The 20,859-nt window shown below is 49.7% G+C and overlaps 1 protein-coding gene across 4 annotated transcripts in view; it reads right to left on the reverse strand.

The window, feature by feature from the left end:
* tmem198ab (transmembrane protein 198ab) overlaps nt 1-20,859 on the reverse strand; it is a 231,444-nt gene that overhangs the window by 77,551 nt on the left and 133,034 nt on the right. For 3 of the 4 annotated variants that reach the window (XM_085986765.1, XM_085986764.1, XM_085986766.1), the window contains exons 3-4: nt 9,495-9,738; nt 6,760-6,999 (exon numbers count right to left, since the gene is read on the reverse strand). In XM_085986765.1, the coding sequence (XP_085842891.1) occupies nt 6,760-6,922 (163 nt within the window). In that variant the 5' untranslated portion in view covers nt 6,923-6,999; nt 9,495-9,738. The remainder of the gene's footprint in view (nt 1-6,759; nt 7,000-9,494; nt 9,739-20,859) is intronic. The other variant, XM_085986767.1, reaches the window with a different exon arrangement.

The following is a 20,859-nucleotide window of genomic DNA, read 5'->3' on the forward strand; positions in this document are numbered from 1 at the left end:
CTGTGAGTAGTGGAGTGGGCCCAGGGGCCGTGTAGCCTGGTTTTGCTCCTGCTGTGTTCTAATTCTGTGTTAGATTTCAGGAGATGGTTTTATTCCTGTTCCTGGCTGGGGTGGATATCGCCTTTACAGAAGGTAAGTACTGTAGAAAATATAGGGACAGAGTGATCTCCTGGAAGAATTTCGATCGCCTAGATGGGTCGGAGAGGAATTTCCCAGATTTTTTTCTCCCAAATTGGCCATTGGGTCTTTTATCTGGTTTTTCGCCTCTCCCGGGAGATCACATGGGTTCGGGTGGATGCAGAGTGATAGAAGATTTGAGGTTAGGATCAGATCAGCCATGATCTTATTGAATGGTGGAGCAGGCTAGAGGGGCCGATTGGCCTACTCCTGCTCCTATTTCTTATGTTCTTATGTACACTGTCCCATCAAACACTCCCAGGGCAGGTACAGCAGGGGTTAGATACAGAGTAAAGCTCCCTCTACACTGTCCCATCAAACACTCCCAGGGCAGGTACAGCAGGGGTTAGATACAGAGTAAAGCTCCCTCTACACTGTCCCATCTGTTGTGTATGTAACCTGTTCCACCTTAAGAGAGCTTAAGCCTGTTCCACCTTAAGAGATGTACTACTTTCTCAGGCTGCTGTAGACGTAATACCGGGGGTGAACACACTGGTATATAAGCACTGTGCAGTAATCTTGTATTCAGAATAGTCCCTACCTCCAACCAGTAAAGACCTGTTTGAGTTATACGTTTAAGTCTTTGTGTTAATTGTTCAATACAATACACATACTTAACACTGGCGACGAGTCAGGTTCTTACCCTGCGGCAGTTGAAGAGAGGTTTCAAACATCACCACCCCACTAGAAGCGACAGGCTTTAGGACTCTGAAGCCTCCATCAGCGACTGAGCACTGGAGTGCAGCAGCCATCCTGACAGCTTCCAGCGACTGACAGAAGTCTTTCTGCAGTTTCCTTGTTCAACCTAGGTGGTGGGGTAAGCCGTGCAGCGTCGGCTGCAAAGACAGGGCTGGGGAAGTTGGAGAAGATAAGGGCGATCGCAATCCCTGATAAGACCCGCGGTGAAACGCGCGAGCGGGTAAGCCAGAGCCCGGGAGGGAGCGAGCAAGAGCCGCGCGAGCGGGTGAGCCAGAGGCCGGGAGCCGCTTCAAGTGCGAGGCGCAGCGCGGGCCAGCGATCGGGACCAAAGATAAGGGCCGCACTCGGACTGAAAGGCGCAGTGGCTGCAGAAGCTCAAGGTGCGAGAGCCGCGGTGCACAGCGCGGGCTATCGATCGCACAGAAGATAAGGGCCGCACTCGGGGGCTGAAGGGAGACGGCGTCGGGGGACGGGTGAAGACCGCCAAGCGCGGGAAAACCGCCATTTTGTGGGCGGAGGACGACGGCAAGAGCGGGAAGCTGCCATCTTTGATAACAAGTGAAGAAAATAAAATCTGAGAAATTGCAAATCTACAATGCCTAAACACGGGAATATTAGCACCTTTGATAGTGACCTCGAAGATTGGGCCATATATGTTGAAAGAGTAAAAAATTATTGTAAGGCCAATAAAATTCGTGACCAAGATAAAGCTCTAACATTATTAAATTTAATGGGTGCGAAGACATACGGGCAATTGAAACACCTGTTATCACCAGATGAACCGGCGGATAAGACGTTCGATGAGATTGTTACTGTCCTGAAAGATCATCTAAACCCCACGCCGCTGATGCTAGCGGAACGATTTAAATTTTACGACAGAAGGCAGCTACAGCATGAAAGCAATGCTGAATATCTGCTGGAATTGCGTAAATTAGCGAAATATTGCCAGTTTGGAACGGGACTGACAGATGCACTACGAGACAAATTTGTGTGTGGTTTATTTAAACAGGATACACAAAAGCGACTGCTCGAGGAGAATGAGCTGGCGCTTGAGAAGGCGGTCACTATGGCAGCAGCACACGAAGCCGCAGCGAGAGGCACGGCAGTAATGCAGCTACGGTCACCGGAGCTCAGTGCACACAAATTGGGTGTGAGTTCTGTTAAATGTTATCGTTGTGGAAAGACAACGCATGATCAGAACCAGTGTTGGTTTAAAAACCAAGAATGTAGAACTTGTGGTAGGCTTGGACATATAGCTAGAGTATGCAGGTCAGCGAAGAAGACCAGCAACAAGAAGTCACCGCAAGGGAAATACGCAAAGGTACACAAGGTGGCCGAACAGGAGTCCGATTCAGACGCTAGCAGTAATGAACTGGCTAGCTTAAGAGTACTCAACGCTGGTAAGGGTGCAGACCTCCAGACAATTTGGGTTACTCTTCAGATAGAAGGAGTCCAAGTAAAAATGGAATTGGACACTGGATCGGCATTGTCGGTCATGAATAAGAAAGATTACAGAAGGTTATTCCAACATATTCCCCTACAGGATACGGAGATTATATTGACAACCTACACGGGGCAGAGAGTGTACCCCATCGGGACAATAAAGGTTGCAGTGGCCAACAAGGGCGAAGGAAGTCAAATAATGGACTTATATGTGCTACCGGAGGGAGGTCCACCACTACTAGGCCGGGAGTGGTTTAGAAACATAAATATGGACTGGCATTCGCTAAAAGCCATAAAGAGTGAGAACTCGGTGCAGATAATCAGCCCAGACTCTAGAACTGATGATGGTAAGACCAACCCATGTGCAAAAGACAAAGGCCTAGAAATTCACTGGCCTTAGCGCCGCTTTTGAGGCGCTAGAGGGCCTAGCGCCGAAGTTATGGCCAGTTTAGAAATTGACAGGGGCCCTAAATCGGCGTTGGGCCGGTAGCGCTGCGCCGGCACCGATGACGTCATCGGTGTGCGCAGCGTCCCGGTTGCCATGGTAACCCGCCCGAACTCGGAAATTGAGTTGCGGCCGCCTCGCCCGTGGCAGCCGCAAGCAACGTTCTGGCAGAGGTGCCTTACAGAACTTTGCGCCGGCGCATTAAAGGCCCCGCGGCGGCCGGCCGCTTTCCCGCCGGCCGCCTGGCCGCAGCTCCCTCCCCGGACTTCCCGCCACCCCCCCCCCCGGAACAGAAGCAAGCCCGGCACTTGTCCGAGGTGCCGGGCTCATTTTTAAAAAGATTATCGCGGGCCGCGGCCGGGTGCAGGCAGCTCCTCCTTAACGGAAGGAGGAGGCCTGCACTTCCCGAGCCTGCCGCACCGCAGCGGGCGCCGCAGCGCCGGAATAGCGCCGCAATGCGGCGCGTGGCACCAGTTTTGAGGCGCTGAGACCCCTCAGTAGCGCCGGCAGCCGTTTGGGCGCGGCGCTACTGAATTTTTGGCGCGTGCAGGGGGACTTAGCGCCGGCACTAACTTCCGGCGCTAAAGCCCTCGCTGCGCCAAAACCGAATTTCTAGGCCAAAGTTTCAGCACAGAATTCCACTGAGCAACAACAACATAGTTTAACAGAGAATTCTGAGTCTGTCAAGTCTACTGATATGCACATTTTTGAGGGACACTGGGCTCGAACTCAACTCCATTTCAAACTACAACAGCAATTAGAACAAATGATTCGCCGTTTTGAGCAAGAGATGAATGAAATAAAAAAGTTCTTTGTTACAGAGTGGGAGAATCTGGAAAAGCAACAGAAGCAACTGATGGAGAAAATGGAGCAGGAGCACACCAACCATCTGCGCGAGGAGGCCGAACGAATCAAAGCTGATTCAGGTTCTGAAGGTGCGTGCCATAATCTGGTGTCAGAAGAGTTAACGGTCAGCCAACTCCTTCATATGCTGAGGGACAAGACTCTGAAATGGGAAAAACTTGAACACGAGCTGCGATCTTCAAAGGAAAAGGGTTCGGAGCTCTCAAAAGTCATTGAGATGGCTGATGTGGCAACACAGACTGAGATGACTGCAACAGAGCAGCCCTTGGATGCCAAAAGTACGCTGACTCACGTCAACGTAGAACAACAGACCGCTGAAACAGCTGCTCCGGTAGAGGGATTGAATAGTCCGATCAATCAATCTCCAAAAGAAGTTGAAGTAGTAAAATCTCAAATGAGGTCATTAGTAAACGACTTGCTGAAAGCCCAGAAAAAGCTGGATGAAGAGGTACGCATGAAGAAGTCTCTTCAGGAAAGATGTCTGGACTTGGAACAAAAGCTGGCTAACGCCCAGCTGGGTATGGAGGAAATAGAAGACCCTCTCGCTGGCCTAGATCAGGACGACACCGAATATTACTATGTCCTGTCCTGCCCAACTTGTAACTTCGACTCCCACCATACAGAAATCATGGAGGGGCACCGAAAGTCTACGGAACATCGGGAGAAGGTGGCTCTACTACGGAAAAAGGAGGAAGAGAAGGAGGAACTGCGCATGCAGCTGGCAGCTGACAGTGGAGCCCAGAGAGTCTCCAAGAAGCAGAAAAGGAAAAGTCGAAACAGAAGATGACCCATCTGAACCATTATTACCTCTACCAGATCACACACGTGGTCCCTCCGAACGGAGCCAAATCAGTTCGGAAGTTCAAGCTGTTAAATCCATGAAAGGACTATTGAATGAGTAACGTGAACCGACTACACCACAGAGATTGAATCTGTGAACTGTTTTCCGCAGAGACTGAATCTGTGATATGTTACGTTAAACATGAAGTTATATATGTATATATGTTATTACGTTATGTTAAATGGGGGGATGACTATAAAGCTAAGAAGGGAGGAGTGTTGTGTATGTAACCTGTTCCACCTTAAGAGAGCTTAAGCCTGTTCCACCTTAAGAGATGTACTACTTTCTCAGGCTGCTGTAGACGTAATACCGGGGGTGAACACACCGGTATATAAGCACTGTGCAGTAATCTTGTATTCAGAATAGTCCCTACCTCCAACCAGTAAAGACCTGTTTGAGTTATACGTTTAAGTCTTTGTGTTAATTGTTCAATACAATACACATACTTAACACCATCAAACACTCCCAGGGCAGGTACAGCACGGGTAAGATACAGAGTAAAGCTCCCTCTACACTGTCACATCGAACATTCCCAGGGCAGGTACAGCACAGGTTAAATACAGAGTAAAGCTCCCTCTACACTGCCCCATCAAACACTCCCAGGGCAGGTACAGCACAGGTTAGATACAGAGTAAAGCTCCCTCTACACTGTCACATCGAACACTCCCAGGGCAGGTACAGCACGGGTTAGATACAGAGTAAAGCTCCCTCTACACTGTCCCATCAAACACTCCCAGGGCAGGTACAGCACAGGTTAGATACAGAGTAAAGCTCCCTCTACACTGTCACATCGAACACTCCCAGGGCAGGTACAGCACGGGTTAGATACAGAGTAAAGCTCCCTCTACACTGTCCCATCAAACACTCCCAGGGCAGGTACAGCACGGGTTAGATACAGAGTAAAGCTCCCTCTACACTGTCCCATCAAACACTCCCAGGGCAGGTACAGCACGGGTTAGATACAGAGTAAAGCTCCCTCTACACTGTCACATCGAACACTCCCAGGGCAGGTACAGCACGGGTTAGATACAGAGTAAAGCTCCCTCTACACTGTCCCATCAAACACTCCCAGGGCAGGTACAGCACGGGTTAGATACAGAGTAAAGCTCCCTCTACACTGTCCCATCAAACACTCCCAGGGCAGGTACAGCACGGGTTAGATACAGAGTAAAGCTCCCTCTACACTGTCCCATCAAACACTCCCAGGGCAGGTACAGCACGGGTTAGATACAGAGTAAAGCTCCCTCTACACTGTCCCATCAAACATTCCCAGGGCAGGTACAGCACGGGTTAGATACAGAGTAAAGCTCCCTCTACACTGGCCCATCAAACATTCCCAGAGCAGGTACAGCACGGGTTAGATACAGAGTAAAGCTCCCTCTACACTGGCCCATCAAACACTCCCTGGGCAGGTACAGCACACCCACAGACATCCAAAGGATCGAGAATCCTGCCTGATTTTTCCCCCTGCCTCAATCCAGAGGCAGTGTGGCTGATGGCTGTTCCTCTTCCACATTCCCCAGCTGGGATCAGTTCACTGAGCAGAGAGTGGGGATTGACCCTGGGAACTTCCTGAAGAAAGAACTGCACACAAATGACAATCACCAAACACTCTTCTTTACTGGAATGGTAGCAGGGATGAGGGACTTCAGTTAAACAAAGAAAGACTTGCATTTCTATAGCGCCTTTCACCACCACCAGACGTCCCAAAGTGCTTCACAGCCAATGAAGTACTTTTGGAGTGTAGTCGCTGTTGTAATGTAGGACCGTGGAGACTGGAGAATCTGGGATTGTTCTCCTTAGAGCAGAGAAGGTTAAGGGGAGATTTAATAGAGGTGTTCAAAATCATGAAGGGTTTTGATCGAGTAAATAAGGAGAAACTGTTTCCAGTGGCAGGAGGGTTGGTAACCAGAGGACACAGACTTAACATAATCAGCAAAAGAACCAAAGGGAAGATGAGGAGAATTTTGTTTACCCAGCGAGTTGTTGTGATCTGGAATGCGCTGCCTGAATGCTGGGACTCCCTCCCTAACAGCACTGTGGGAGTACCTTCACCATACGGACTGCAGTGGTTCAAGAAGGCGGCTCACCACCACTTTCTCAAGGGCAATTAGGGACGGGCAATAAATGCCGGCCTTGCCAGCGACGCCTACATACCGTGAATGAATAAATAAAACCCCCAACCCTCCAATGGTCACTCTGCCCATTCCTAGGTGTTTGGAGGGGAGACAATAAGAAAACTAAATTTAATAAACCTCAAATCATCGTCTCCCAGATGCCATTGACTTACCAAAGAAGCAGTAAATGATCCCGAAGAGGCAACACATAGCACAGACCACGGACGGTACAATGTCATACTTCCGGTCAATTTCCTGATCGCAGGTGTGGATTGCACCCTGACCTGTGCCGTGAGTCAAGAGTTTAAAGTGCAAAGTCCGAAGTGTAGAGGTCATGGCTTTGTGATGTCTGCAGCAGCAGCAGCCAGTCAGAGCAGAGGTCAAGGGGCGGCTTCCATTCAAAGTCGGAAAAGCTGGAAAAACAAGCAGAAGGCGTCATGCAGAGAAAGCAGCGCGATATCGAGGAGCAGAACTGAGAGACGGGCCGTGTCTCACTGAGAAACAGTACGGAGAGCCTCCCTATCTCTGTAACCTCCTCCAGCCCCACAGCCCTCTGACATTTGTGCGCTCCTCTAATTCTGGCCTCTTGAGCATCCCTCGATTTTAATCACTCCACCATTGGTGGCCATGCCTTCAGCTGCTTAGGCCATAAGAGTCATAGGGCTAAAGATTGAGTAGCGCCCCATTTGGGGCGCTAACTTCGCCGGGGCGCTACATTTAGAGGACATAGCGTCCGGCGGTAAGTCAGGGGGCACTCCCGAAGATCGCGGCCGCTAAATTTCGCGGGAGGTGCCGCGCCCGGGCGCTAGTTGCTTTGTGCCCCGTTAGCGCAACTCAATTTTTCCCCCCTAGAGTCATAGGGGGAAAAATTCGGTATCGCTCCATTTGGGGCGCCGCTATCGGCCGGGCGCAAAGTTTAGCGCCTGGTGCTAATTATCGCTTCCGACAGCAAACTTGGCTTTTATTGCCCCTGGAGGTGATTGGAGCGCTAAATCAGGCGCTACACACCTCTCTTAAGACGCAAAGGCCGAGGAGCGAAGCGCTACCTCACAGCGCTGGCGAAGCTCTTGTGATTTCAGTCAGCAATGTAACACAGACACACTGGCACCATCCAATTCTTAAAGGGGAGTTCTGACAAATGGTCATCGACCTGAAATCTGTTTCTCTCTTCACAGATGCTGCTTGACCTGCTGAGTTTCTCCTGCGTTTTCTGTTTTTATCTTAAAGGGGAGGGTCGATCTTGCTCTCCATCCACATCCTGCTCATTGCAGCCTTGAATCTCAGCCTGAATCTCAGCCTGGAGAGACCTGTACATCAAATCTGCTGGAAAGAACAATGGAGAGACCCAGGGGAAGAGCTCAGAGTGCAGCCCCCACAGTCTCTTCTAAATCGATACAAGGGCAAATCAAAATCAACCTGCAAAGTGCTGCTCAGTACCCAAAACTCCTTCACTCAGCGTTGAATCTCTCCAGAAGTCTCTCTCTCTCTCTCAGAATGCGTGGTGCAAAAATGTCAGGAAGCGGTCGCCTTTAAATAGCGCTCCTCTGACAGCAAAACGCTCCCCTCAACCTGCCGTTGCTAGCGGCAGGCGGTAAGACAGGGGGCGCCACTCAATATCCGGTCCGGGGTGCTAACGGGGCGTTGCGCACTCGACTGATGTCACGATCTGCCGGCGCAGTATATCGTGGCGGTATTGTTTAGCGCCGCCGCAAAATGTCCGGTCAATTTCGCGAGAGGCGCAGATATCGCCGTGCCCGGGCGCTAGTTGGTTTGCGCCCCACTTAGCGCCCTCTTAAGGCGCTAACGGGTGGCGCTACCAACTGAATTTTTCCCCCATAGACTGATAACGGCACAGAAGGAGGCCATTCGGCCCATCGAGTCCGTGCCGGCTCTCTGTAGAGCAATCCACTCAGTCCCATTCCCCCGCTCTATCCCTGTAGCCCTGCAAGTTAATTTCCCTCAAGTGCCTATCCAGTCTCCCCTTGAAAACATTGAGTGTCTCCGCTTCCACCACTTCCGTCGGCAGCGAGTTCCACGTCCTCACCACTCGCTGCATAAAAAAGTTTTCCCTCACATCCCCCCTGTATCTCTTGCCCAAAACCTTAAATCTGTGTCCCCTAGTCCTTGTACCATCAACTAATGGGGAACAGCCTTTCCCCGTCTAGCCTATCCAAACCCATCATAATCTTGTACACCTCTATCAAATCACCCCCTCAACCTCCTTTGCGCTAATGAAAACACATCCAGCTTCTCCAATAAGCTCTGGAATTCCCTCCCTAAACCTCTCTACCTCTTGCTCCTTCTTTAATACGCTCCTTAAAACCTACCTCTTTGACCAAGCTTTTGGTCACCTGCCCTAATATCTCCTTTTGTGGCTCGGTGTCAAATTTAGTTTGATAATCGCTCCTGTGAAGCGCCTTCGGACGTTTTACTTCATTAAAGGTGCTGTATAAATACAAGTTGTGTTCAAAATTATGAGGGTTTTTTGATAGAGTAGATAGGGAGAAACTGTTTCCAGAGGCAGGAGGGTCGATAACCAGAGGACACAAATTTAAAATAAATCGGCAAAAGTACCAGAGAGGAGATGAGGAGAATTTTTTTAACACAGCGAGTTGTTGTGATCTGGAATGCGCTGCCTGAAAGGGCGGTGGAGGCAGATTCAATAGTGACTTTCAAAAGGGGAATTGGATATATACTTGAAAAGGAAAAATTTGCAGGGCTGTGGGGAAAGAGCAGGGGGAGTGGGACTAATTGGCGAGCTCTTTCAAAGAGCCGGCACAGGCACGATGGGCTGAATCACCTCCTTCTCAGCTGTGAGCTGAGCTCCCTCAATGAGTTTGGTTTTAAGTGAGCTGCCCCAAAATAAGCTGCCCAAGACAAGGGGAGGTCACCAGGAGCTCGCACTCACCTGCTCGATACTTAAGCCGGTTTGCAGCCTTCCCCGTCTCACTGTGTAGACTTTGCCCGCGGTGACCATACTACTGGCATGGTCAGCACCGACGTGTGTCTGTCATCCCTCTCTGCCCTCCGCGCACTGAGTTGCCTCATTTGAAAGCCAGATGCACAGGTGGTCCAAGCTCTCGGTTGCTGACTCGCATGAGTGAAGATCTCGGACCGCTGATCTGTTCGGGACGGTTCAGCGACAGCGATCCCTAGAAAGAAAAAATCACATCGTCAATAGATTTTGGGCGCCTGCACATTAGTTTTTCTTCCATTTTTCTCGACAGTGTTGAAGGCTTTACTCTGTATCTAACCCATGTTGTACCTACCCTGGGAGTGTTTGACGGGACAGTGTAGAGGGAGCTTTACTCTGTACCTAACCCATGCTGTACCTGCCCTGGGAGTGTTTGACGGGACAGTGTAGAGGGAGCTTTACTCTGTATCTAACCCGTGCTGTACCTGCCCTGGGAGTGTTTGACGGGACAGTGTAGAGGGAGCTTTTCTCTGTATCTAACCCGTGCTGAACCAGCCCTGGGAGTGTTTGATGGGACAGTGTAGAGGGTGCTTTACTCTGTATCTGACCCGTGCTGTACCTGCCCTGGGAGTATTTGATGGGACAGTGTAGAGGGTGCTTTACTCTGTACCTAACCCATGCTGTACCCGCCCTGGGAGTGTTTGATGGAACAGTGTAGAGGGAGCTTTACTCTGTATCTAACCCATGCTGTACCTGCACTGGGAGTGTTTGATGGGACAGTGTAGAGGGAGATTTACTCTGTATCTAACCCCATGCTGTACCTGCCCTGGGAGTGTTTGACGGGACAGTGTAGAGGGAGTTCTACTGTGCACCTTGCCCATCTCTAGGTGTTCCAACATGTATTGTCACCGCAGCCTCACATTGAAACGAGATGAGCACAGGACCATCACAATGGGACCCTTGCAGGTCCAGCGAGGTTCGAGAAACCTCAAGATCCTTCCTCAGTTTGAGCTTCCGACCTGCAAAATCAGCAGTAAACCTTTCTCGAGTTCCCCTTTAAATAGCCAGCCGCCCCCCCCCCCCCCACTCTTCTCTGGCAAATCATGTGAGATACAAGGACCTCACTGATTAGATTTGTTCTCACTCTGTAATTAATTCAGTTCACAAAGTGTAAGAATCCAACACTTGGGAAATCATTAATTTGTAGAAATTTGCATAAATCTGCACAGGTTAATGAGGTACGATCATTATGAGATGAGAGCATCGCTGATGAAATGACAACGCAGATTATTTTCTTTCCGGCGGAGCTATTTTCCTTTCCCTCGGGACACAAGTATAATCTCGCCGAATTCTTTCATAAACAAGTAACCATTTATTGCCTCCAACCTTTGCAGAAGGACAGAGTTGCATTTCCGTTGCGTGCTCTCTCAAAGTTAGTCGCAAATCATCGTTGTTGAGCAGACGAGCGTGGCAGCCATTTTTGCGCACAGCAAGATCCAGTGAAGAGCAATTTGCTGGCTGACTGATGGTGGGAGGGCTCCCTGCTCTTCTTCGAATACTCACCCGTCACCTTTAACACCTTCAGCGGAGCAGACAGGTGGGGACTGTCTCTTTAATGCCTCTGAATTCGGCACTCTCTCAGCTAGGGTTACCGACTCTGGTTGGATGTATTCCTGGCGGTTCCGTCACATGACCTCCTCCCCACGCTCCTCACCATTGTTCGTCCGAGCGGCGCATCCCCGATTTTTATCGCTCCACCGTTGGCGGCCGTGCCTTTCAGCTGCCTGGGCTCTGGAATTCCCTCCCTGAACCTTGCTACCTCTCCTCCTTTAATTCGCTCCTTAAAACCCACCTCTTTGACCAAGCTTTTGGTCATCTGTCCTAATATCGCCTTTTGTGGCTCAGTGTCAAATTTTGTTTGACAATATAGAAACATAGAAGATAGGAGCAGGAGTAGGCCATTCGGCCCCTCGAGTCTGCTCCGCCATTCAATGAGATCATGGCTGATCATCCAAATTCAGTACCCTGTCCCTGCTTTCTCCCCATATCCCTTGATCCCTTTAGCCTTAAGAAATATATCTAACTCCTTCTTGAATATATTTAATGAATTGGCCTCAACTGTCTTCTGTGGTGGAGAATTCCACAGGTTCACCACTCTCTGGGTGAAGAAATTCCTCCTCATTTCAGTCCTAAATGGCTTACCCCTTATCCTTAATCATTCCTGTGAAGCGTCTGGGGACATTTTACCATGTTAAAGAAAGACCTACATTTCTATAGCGCTTTTCACGACCATAAAGGCGCTATATAAATACAAAATGTTGTTATTGTTATGTACTGACCCAGAGGAATCTTAAACAAGACAGTTAAAAGTGCTCATGTAACAGTTCGACACCTCAATGGTTGGCCATTATGTCAGAGGTTATCAACACATCAGAATCAGAGTGTTGAATCAATCAAGGATCAGTCAGCGGTCCATAGAGGCAGTCTTTCACTCGTCCAACACAGGCAGGAAGCTGTCTGGTCCGGCAACCTCCTGCCAGGGGTAGAGGAGCGAGATCCTGTCCATCTCAAAGTGCTTCATTCGTTTTTCATTTCCGTGGATGCTTTCAAAAGGAAACCCGACGGGTACATGAGAGAAGAGGGAATAGAAAGGACATGCTGAAAGGCCGAGATGGGACGGGAGGAGAACCATGCGGAGTATAAATAGGACCACCTCCGTTCAGTCCGTAAGGGTGACCCCGAGCTTCCGGTCGCCTGTCATTTTAATTCACCGCCCCATTCCCACTCGGACCTCACCGTCCTCGGGCTCTTGCATTGTTCCACGGAAGCTCAACGTAAACTCGAGGAACAGCACCTCATCTTCCGATTAGGCACTTTGCAGCCTTCCGGACTCAATATCGAGTTCAACAATTTCAGATCATAACCTCGGCCCCTATTACATTTTTACTTATATTTTTTATCCACACCTTTGTTTTGGCCTTTCCCCCCCTTTCTTTTTTTTTCTCTCTCCCACATGGCAGCTGTCTCTCATTCCGCCAGCGCATTTCACACCTAATCTAGAGCCGCCTTTTGTCTCCACTAGTCCTATCACCATCTCGTCTCGGTTTGAATACCTCTTAATGTCTCTTCACTTCTCTTTTGTTCTCTCCCAGCCTGCCTCTTAATCTATTTCATTCCCTGTGCCTCTTTAGTTTTGATAAAGGGTTTTCACCCGAAACGTTGACTCTATTTCTCTCTACGGATGTTGCCTGGCCTGCTGAGTTTTTCCAGCATTTTCTGTTGTTCATGCGGAGTATACACACCGGCACAGACTAGTTGGGCCGAATGGCCTGTTTCTGCGCTGTATATTCTACGTAAGGGTGCACACACTCAGCTTGTATTCCCGAGTTTAGTAGGTTGAAGGGGGGCGATCTGATCGAAAATGTTAACGGGATTCGATAGGGTGGATACAGAGAAAGCATTTCCTCTGGTGGGGGAATCCAGGACGAGGGGGCATAATCTTAAAATTAGAGCCAGGTTATTCAGGACGGAAATCAGGAAGCACTTTTTCACACAAAGGGTTGTGGAAATCTGGAACTCTCTCCCCCAAAAGGCTGTAGATGCTGGGGGTCAATTGGAGCTTTCAAGACCGAGATTGATAGATTTTTGTTGGGTGAGGGTATCAAGGGAGATGGAGCAAAGGCGGGTAAATGGAGTTGAGGTACAGATCAGCCATGATCTGATTGAATGGTGGAGCAGGCTCGAGGGGCTGAATGGCCTCCTCCTGTTCCTATGTTCCTACTGATCAGATTGAGTGGTGTTCTTACCAACTTCAATCACATGCCAGGGAGAAAGGAATGCCCCCCCTGGCCCCACAGAGACCTCTGCACCCACTGCCAGGGGCCATCACCCAGCCTCCACCCCAGTATTGCCCCCGCTTCTGAATCGGCTCCACAGAGGAGCCACTGGATGTCAGCCACACCCCCTCCACTCCTTCCTCCGTCGGCCCGCCGCCTGTCAGAGCTGGTTGAGTGGGGGGAGCTTGTCGATCAGGTTAAAATGGGGCCCCGGTCCTGAACATGGCTTGTTATAGGTGTCAACCGTGGCTCAGTGGGCAGCGCTCTCGCCTCTGGGTCAGAATAGTCGTGGGTTCGAGTCCCACTCCAGAGAAGGCTAAGAGGAGATTTGATGGAGGTGTTTAAAATCATGAAGGGTTTAGAGAGAGTAAATAAAGAGAAACTGTTTCCAGTAGCTGAAGGGCCGAGAACCAGAGGACACAGGTTTAAGGTGATTGCAAAAGAACCAGAGGCGACATGAGGAAAAACTTTTTTTACGCAGCGAGTGGTTAGGATTTGGAATGCGCTGCCTGATAGGGCGGTGGATACAGATTCAATAGTAGCCTTCAAAAGGGAACTGGATAAATACTTCAAGGAGAAAACATTGCACGGATATGGGGAAAGAGCGGGGGAGTGGGACTGACCGGATTGCTCCGTGAAAGAGCTGGCACAGACTCGATGGGCCGAATGGCCTCCTTCTGTGCTGTGCTATTCCGTGATTCCATGATTCTGTGATATAAATGCAAGTCTTTCTTTCTATACCAACTGAACTTCCCCCAGTAGAAGCTGTACAGTATTTGATCATTTACAACTGAGCGAAATGAAGAGGGGAATGTAGTGTATGTACCTTTAAGAGAGAACTACTTTTACAGCTCCTGTATACTGTAGTACCGGCAGTGACCACCCCTGTATATAAGCCTTGAGCATGCCTCTGTACTGCCAGTCTTGAGACTACCCTACTCCAGTAAACACCTGTTGATTGTTAAGTTACAGCCTCCGTGTAGTTATTTGAAAACATCATACTCTAAGAATCACAGATCCAACAGTGGCGACGAGGTCGATTCGAATCTGCCTGCAACTCTGCATTTTCCTTAAAGGATTCGCTCCGGGAGGGCAGTGGAAGAAAGTCGAGGCCAGAAGCACGGGCGTCGACCACGAGCAACCGCCCAGTCATCCGGCAGAGAGTGAACATCGCAGGGGAGGCTGTTGAGAGCTGGGCTTGGTTCCCCAGCCACGACGATCCAGCAACAGACTGGCAACAGGTACAGCGCAGACCCTTCCCGGACAGCGGCGGCTGGAGCCGACCGACGGCAGAGAAAAAGCCGAGCAGCGTCGACGGGGTAAGAGAGAGGGTGAAGCGCACAGGGCGCAGCCGGGGGTTGAAAACCGAGCGGCGTCGAGGAAAAACAAAAACAGAGAGAGGGTAAAGCAGCAGCCGGGTTCAGGACCGAGCGGCGGAAATGGGAAAGGCGCACAGGAGAACGCGCAGAGCACAGCCAGGGCTCAAGGGCTGAACAGCGTCTGCGGGGAGAAGAAGGGAGAGCGCGGGAGATGCCTTTGAGCCGCGGAGAAGAAGGGAGAGCGCGGGAGACGCCATTTTTAGAAGCCGCAGCGGAGAAGAAGGGCGAGCGCGGGAAGAAAGGAAAGCGCGGGAGACGCCATTTTGTGCCAGCGGAGAAGAAGGGAGAGCGCGGGAGACGCCATTTTTGACAGTTAAATCACACCCAGGGATGCCGAAGAGTGGCAGTATCTCTGCGTTCGACAATGAAGTCGAAGATTGGGCGACATATGTGGAACACATTGAGGTGTACTGCAGGGCGAATGAAGTGCCAGATGCTAGGAAAGCACTGGTTTTGTTAAATTCCATGGGTGCAAAAACTTATGGCTGACTGCGAAACCTAATAACCCCAGAGAAGCCCGTGGATAAGAATTTCGGAAGCATAGTAGAAATCCTACAGGACCACTTAAACCCCACACCGCTGCTGATAGCAGAAAGATTTAAGTTCCACAAACGGAACCAGCATAAAGACGAAAGTAATGCTGAGTACTTAACGGAACTGTGCAAGCTATCGAAACACTGTCAGTTTGGAGTGCGACTAGCAGATACGTTAAGGGACAAGTTTGTGTGTGGGCTTCAAAGTGAAGGAACCCAGAAACAGCTTCTATCAGAAAAGGATCTTACACTGGACAAGGCTTTCAGCATGGCAGTATCACACGAAGCAGCAGCACGGGGCGCTGCAGAGATACAACGGACACCGCAAGAATATGGCACCAATGAAATGTCATATGGAGCAGGGAAGTGTTATCGCTGCGGCAGAACAACACACGACCAGAAGGATTGTTGGTTCAAGGACCAAGTGTGCAGACAGTGTGGAAAAGCAGGACACATAGCAAGAGTCTGCAGGTCAGGGAAGAAAACCAACAGCAAGAAATCTCCACAGGAGAAGTACAAAAAGGTACATAAGGTGATGGACAGTAGTTCAGACGAACAGAAAAGTGATACAGACTCCGGAAGCAAGGAGCTGGGTTGTCTGAAACTACATAAGGTAACCAAAATGGAGGATCACCAGACTATCTGGGTCACACTCAAGATAGACGAGTCCAAATGAAAATGGAATTGGACACAGGATCAGCCCTAACAGTCATAAACCAAAGGGACTACAAGCGGCTATTTTCACATATACCCTTGAAAGCTACAGAGATTGTCTGGAAGACGTACACAGGGCAAAAAGTCTACCCCAAAGGAAAAATAAGGGTGAAAGTGATATACAAAGGCCAGGAAACACCTAAAATGGACCTATATGTATTGCCAGATGGAGGACCACCACTACTAGGACGTGAATGGATCCGGAAGATACAATTAGATTGGCATTCCATACAGGCACTGAAGGGTGAGGCCAAAAAGGATGACGGCGTCACACCTGGACGATTGTCAAAAATGCTAACTGATGCAAAAGAAGTGTTCCAGGAGGGACTCGGAACACTAAAAGGCATAACAGCAACGATTAAAATAGAGGAAAATGCAAGCCCAAAGTTTCTTAAGGCCAGACCAGTGCCTTATGCGATCTGACCAGCCTTCGAAGCAGAGCTGGAAGGGTTGGAACGTTCAGGAGTACTGTCCAAAGTAGACTGGAGCGAGTGGGCTACACCCATCGTTCCTGTAATGAAGAGGTCGTTGAGTAATACGCCTGGGGAACCAAAGAAGGTCTGCATCTGTGGGGATTTTAAGGTGACAGTGAACACAGTCCTTCACACGGTACAACATCCGCTTCCACGGATTGAGGATATTTTCGCCTCGCTATCTGGAGGTAAACACTTCACCAAAATTGATCTAGCCCAGGCGTACTTGCAAATGGAGTTAGAAGAAGCCTCGAAACAATACCTCACGATCAACACTCATAAAGGTCTCTACCAATACAACCGGCTGGTGTTCAGGGTAGCATCGGCCCCGGCTATTTGGCAAAGGGCGATGGATCAAGTCCTGCAAGGGATTCCAGGGACCCAGTGTTATTTGGACGACATCCTGGTCACCGGCAAAAATGACAGTGATCACCTCGCCAACCCGGAGAAGGTGCTCACTAGATTAAAGGAATATGGGCTATGAGCTAATCGCCACTAGTGCGAGTTTTTCCAGAAGCAGATCTCGTATTGTGGCCACGTTATTGATGAAGAGGGGTTACATAAGTCCCCTGAAAAGATTGAGGCAGTAGTCAAGGCTCCAGCACCGGAAAATGTGTCACAATTGAGGTCGTTCCTCGAGCTGGTGAACTACTACCATAAGTTCTTACCAAATTTGTCTGCAGTATTACACCCACTGAACACCCTACTGCAAACAGGGGTACCATGGAAGTGGAATGACGAACGTAAACGAGCTTTCCAGAAGTGCAAAGAATTGATCACATCAAAAGAGGCGTTGGCCCATTTCAACCCAGCACTACCAATTCGTTTGGCATGTGATGCATCACCCTATGGTATTGGAGCGGTGCTGTCGCACAAATTCCCAGATGGGTTGGAGAGGCCAGTAGCCTTTGCGTCTCGGTCACTAACCTCAGCTGAGCGCAACTACGCCCAGATTGACAGGGAGGCCCTCAGCCTAGTATGGGGAGTAAAAAAATTCAACCACTATCTGCATGGGCAGAAGTTCACCTTGCTGACTGACCACCAACCACTTGTCTCCATCTTTAATCCAAAGAAGGGCGTTCCGGTGATGACTGCACAACGGTTACAAAGATGGTCCCTTTTTCTAGGGGCGAACCCAATATGAAATAGAATATAAAGGCATGAAACAGCATGGAAACGCTGATGGGCTATCACGCCTGCCACTGCCTACTGTGGAGGAAGCACCAGCAGTGGACCCTATCGAGATATTTTATTCGTCAATAATTGAACGATTGCCAGTAACTAACGCGGATATAGAGATGGAGACCCGCAATGATCCGACACTGTCTCGGGTATATGATTTGACGGTGAGGGGATGGCCAACACATGGCGACTCACTGTTGCCAGCATTCTCATCCAGAAGAGAACAGCTGTCAGTATGCCAGGGGACAGTGATGTGTGGATCCCGAGTGGTAATTCCACCCAAGTTAAGGGAGAGTGTGCTCAATGAGCTTCACGAAGGTCATCTGGGAGGGGTGAAAATGAAAAGCCTTGCTAGGGCTTATGTGTGGTGGCCGGGGATCGATCAACAAATCGAGGACCTAACCAAGAGCTGCTCAGGATGCCAGAAGGTCCAAAATGCACCACCATACATGCCTCTCTACACCCATGGGCGTGGCCCTCCTCTCCATGGCAACGGGTGCATATTGATTTTGCTGGTCCAGTCATGGACTCAATGTTCTTAATAGCAGTGGATGCTCACTCGAAATGGCCTGAGGTGATAAAAATGTCCTCAACCACTACAGAGAAAACGATTGCAGTCCTACGGACCATATTTGCCAGGAACGGCTTGCCAGAGCAGATTTGCTCTGATAATGGACCACAGTTTGTGTCCGAGGAGTTTCGGAAATTTATGAGAAGGAATGGGTTAAGGCATTACACATCCGCCCCGTATCATCCAGCCACAAATCGATTGGCTGAGAGGTTCGTACAAACCTTTAAAAAGGTGATAAAGGCCATGTGCGATGATGAAATTCCACTACAGCATAAGGTGGACAATTTCCTGTTAGCCTACAGAAATGCGACACATGCAGTTACCAACCAGACCCCGGCCATGATGTTCTTTAACCGAAGGTTGCGATCTCGTCTGGATTTGCTCAGACCAAATGTGCGAAGAAATGTTGAGGATAAACAATTCCAGCACATCAATGAGAAGCCGACAAGGAGCTTCAATGTAGGACAACCAGTCTTGGCCCGTGACTACCGAACAGTGAAATGGCAACCCGGAACGATATGCACACGGCAGGGGCCATTAATGTACACAGTGGATGTCGGGGAGAACATTGTGAGACGCCACGTCGATCAGATCTTAGCGTCACAGGAACGAGTCAACCCCATGTCTCGCGTACCTGGGGATGAACCCGCCATACCGGTAGCATCTACCTCAGAAACAGTAGCAGTGGAAACTGATGAACTAACCGACGAAAGGGGGCCAGAATCGCCTCCGCACCAAGAACAAGAACCTCAGGAAAGGCGCTATCCAGAAAGGATCAGGAAGCCGCCCCAAAGACTGAATCTATAAATGGACTATTTCTGTTTAATGTGCATGTTAAAGTGTTAATTGTTATTTGAATATTATGGGTACTGCTAATCTAAAAGGGGAGGAATTGTAGTGTATGTACCTTTAAGAGAGAACTACTTTTACAGCTCCTGTATACTGTAGTACCGGCAGTGACCACCCCTGTATATAAGCCTTGAGCATGCCTCTGTACTGCCAGTCTTGAGACTACCCTACTCCAGTAAACACCTGTTGATTGTTAAGTTACAGCCTCCGTCTAGTTATTGGAAAACATCATACTCTAAGAATCACGGATCCAACAGGGAAGGGACAACAACAGATTTTTAGCTTATCGATAGTGTGCGTATTTATCGACCTGGATTCTCCTCTGCTTCGAGTGAAGCCGCATTAAGTGGCCCCTCCTCCCGACTGTGCCAGCAACAAAGAAAGGGGCCCCACCCAAGATGCCTTCGCCTGGCTGCACATTTCCGGCAATTACTCTTCTCATTTTATGACATCCGCAACTTCAAGCTGATTGGCGGGGGGTGGGTTGCCAGGATTGGCCTGGTTTCTCCAGGGATTGAAGATTAATCTCCCGGACACTGCCGCCAGCAAAAGAAAAACCCCGGGAGAAAAAACCAGGTCAGGGTGTTAAAAATAGTGTGTTGTTTTTCGCCTTTGTTTATTAGTTGTAAAATAATCGGAGATGGGAGTCAAAGGCCGTTGGGTTGACTGTCAAGAATCATCCAATCGATTAACCATGGGGGAGGCGGGGCCCCGCGCGGGTGGGCGTGACAATGGCGGGAGTGTGCGGGGGGTCGCGGGGGCGGTTGGAGGCAGGAGGTCATGTGATGACACCGTCAGGAAAACGTCCACCCAGAGTTGGCGACATGAAGCAGACCGTCGTACAGTAAGCGAGACCCAGCGCTCGATAAATTAGGAACCTCGGAACCGGGGGAGGCCATTCAACCCCTCGAGCCTGTTCCACCATTCAATCAGATCAATGGCTGATCTGTATCTTAACTCCATTTCCCCGCCTTGGTTCCGTAACCCTTAATACCCTTACCCAATAAAAATCTATCGATCTCAGTTTTGACATTTTTAATTGACCCCCAGGCTCAACAACTTTTTTGGGGGGGAGAGTTCCAGATTTCCACTAGCCTTTGTGTGAAGAAGTGCTTCCTGACATCACCCCTGAACGGCCTGGCTCTAATTTTAAGGTTCTGCCCCCTTGTTCTGGACTCCCCCCCCCACCAGAGGAAATAGTTTCGCTCTCTCTACCCTATCAACTCCTTTAATCATCTTAAACACCTCGATTAGATCACCCCTTAATCTTCTATGCTCGAGGGAATACAAGTCTAGTCTACGCAACCTGTCCTCGTAATTTAACCCTTTCATCTACAAGATGCACTGCAGCAACTCGCCAAGGCTTCTTCAACAGCGCCTCCCAAACCCGCGATCGCTTCCACCTAGAAGGACGAGGGCAGCAGGCGCATGGGAACGTCACCACCTCCAAGTTCCCCTCCAAGTCACACACCATCCTGACTTGGAAATATATCGCCGTTCCTTCATCGTCGCTGGGTCAAAATCCTGGAACTTCCTCCCTAACAGCACTGTGGGAGTACCTTCACCCCACGGACTGCAGCGGTTCAAGAAGGCAGCTCACCACCACCTTCTCAAGGGGCAACTAGGGATGGGCCATAAAGGCTGGCCTTGCCGGCGATGCCCACATCCTGGGAATGAATAAAAAATAAAGCCTAGGTTTCGATCCACTTCCATATTCTCGCGCACAAGGGGTTAACCAAGAAACAGGCCCCAGATCTGGATCGGAGCCCCGATGACTCCATCAACCCCTCGGCAGATGGTCGAAGCACTGAATCTAATCCAG

This window comes from Somniosus microcephalus, chromosome 4 (assembly GCF_052327205.1).
Source record: "Somniosus microcephalus isolate GS21.2 chromosome 4, FLI_Smic_1.0, whole genome shotgun sequence".
Lineage (NCBI taxonomy): Eukaryota > Metazoa > Chordata > Chondrichthyes > Squaliformes > Somniosidae > Somniosus > Somniosus microcephalus.